The sequence below is a fragment of the Dendrobium catenatum genome, unplaced genomic scaffold, assembly GCF_001605985.2.
Source record: "Dendrobium catenatum unplaced genomic scaffold, ASM160598v2 original_scaffold_168482, whole genome shotgun sequence".
NCBI lineage: Eukaryota > Viridiplantae > Streptophyta > Magnoliopsida > Asparagales > Orchidaceae > Dendrobium > Dendrobium catenatum.
Window position 1 is genome coordinate 1 of NW_021486906.1, and position 1,215 is coordinate 1,215.

The 1,215-nt window shown below is 41.3% G+C and overlaps 1 protein-coding gene across 1 annotated transcript; it reads right to left on the bottom strand.

Annotated features, from left to right (window-relative positions):
• Positions 1-5: 5 nt before the first annotated feature.
• On the bottom strand, positions 6-856 carry LOC110094478 (the record flags this gene model as incomplete). Its single annotated transcript, XM_028692309.1, has 3 exons — positions 611-856; positions 473-532; positions 6-311 (listed from the first exon to the last, which is right to left on the bottom strand). Coding segments are annotated over exons 1-3 (540 nt in total), but the record flags the coding sequence as incomplete, so codon positions are not given.
• Positions 857-1,215: the final 359 nt, after the last annotated feature.

Here is a 1,215-nt window from a genome sequence, read left to right on the forward strand (position 1 = left end):
TTGGAGTAACCCTTGAAAAAACTCCGCGAGCGCTCTGTCTTAACAGGTGTAAAGGGTCCCTTCCTCGAGTTCACGTGTTGTGAAGCTGCAGAGTAGTACTGAGCGCTCTCTCCAGAAGAGAGTTGGTACGGATCGACAGACGAAGAACTTGGAGTTGATAGTGACTTTGGCTCGGTGGCTAAACTTCTAGCACTGTAATTAGATTTAACGCTACAACAAGAATATTGAAGGTGACAAAGGCAGTTCTTCCTCTTTGAATAGAACCTTAGTTTCTCATTATCAATGGGCTGCTTGGAAGCTTTACTCAAGTTCTAGTAGAGCTCCTCTGTACACTGATACAACCAGTTCGAATTAGCTGATTGATTCCTTTCCCTATCAAAAACATCTGCGCCCCTCATTTGCTTCAACGAATTCCTCTGCAAGGAAATGGAAAGGCGCAATTTTTAAAATCAAGTGCTGAAACGGAGATAACCTTCCAGGCAATAGAACGAAGTGCAGCCTCATACTTCTCAGGAGTTGCAGGGCCCTGGAACTGCAACAAAACATGAAACTGGAAGCAGGAGAACTAATATAAATTGGAAAATGGGTCGAAAGAGCTTATTTTAGTTACAGGATTAGAGTGAGAGTTCTTGCTCGAGCTGCTCGTCTTAGAGTGAAGTGCTCTGCAGGCGCAAGCTTTGGCCTGCACTATGAGCAACGCGTTCATGCATCGAAAAGTCTCTGCCGCCAGCTTCCTTACAATTTTTCCCCTTACCAAAGCCAGAAGCTTCACTAATCCTTTCATCGCCCTCAGGGCTCTCCTTGCCTTCAAGATAGTACCCAAAAGAATAAATCATCGGAGAAAGGCAACACATCTTAATTTCAATTGGTTTTCAATCATAGCGCCAAATTCACAGAACTTAATTCTCGTTGAGTGATGCAGATATGAGCCAAACAATTCTTATGCTTACAGCAATTAATTCCCGTTCTTTCGTGCAACTTTTCAACCTACTTTATCCAAAGCAATAGTTGAGTTAAATGAGTCATAACCCATAATATTAATTTCTAACTGTATTAACTCACTGTTGCAATAGTTGAAACAACTAAAACTTTGGGTGCGTTTGGGACGTCTCCGGCTGTTGGTAAAGTAGGTTGTAAAATTGTTATACATAAAGTTGCTTCTTGAAGTTGCTTTATAGAATCATTATATTTTGTTTGGATAGTATAACTGTAGAG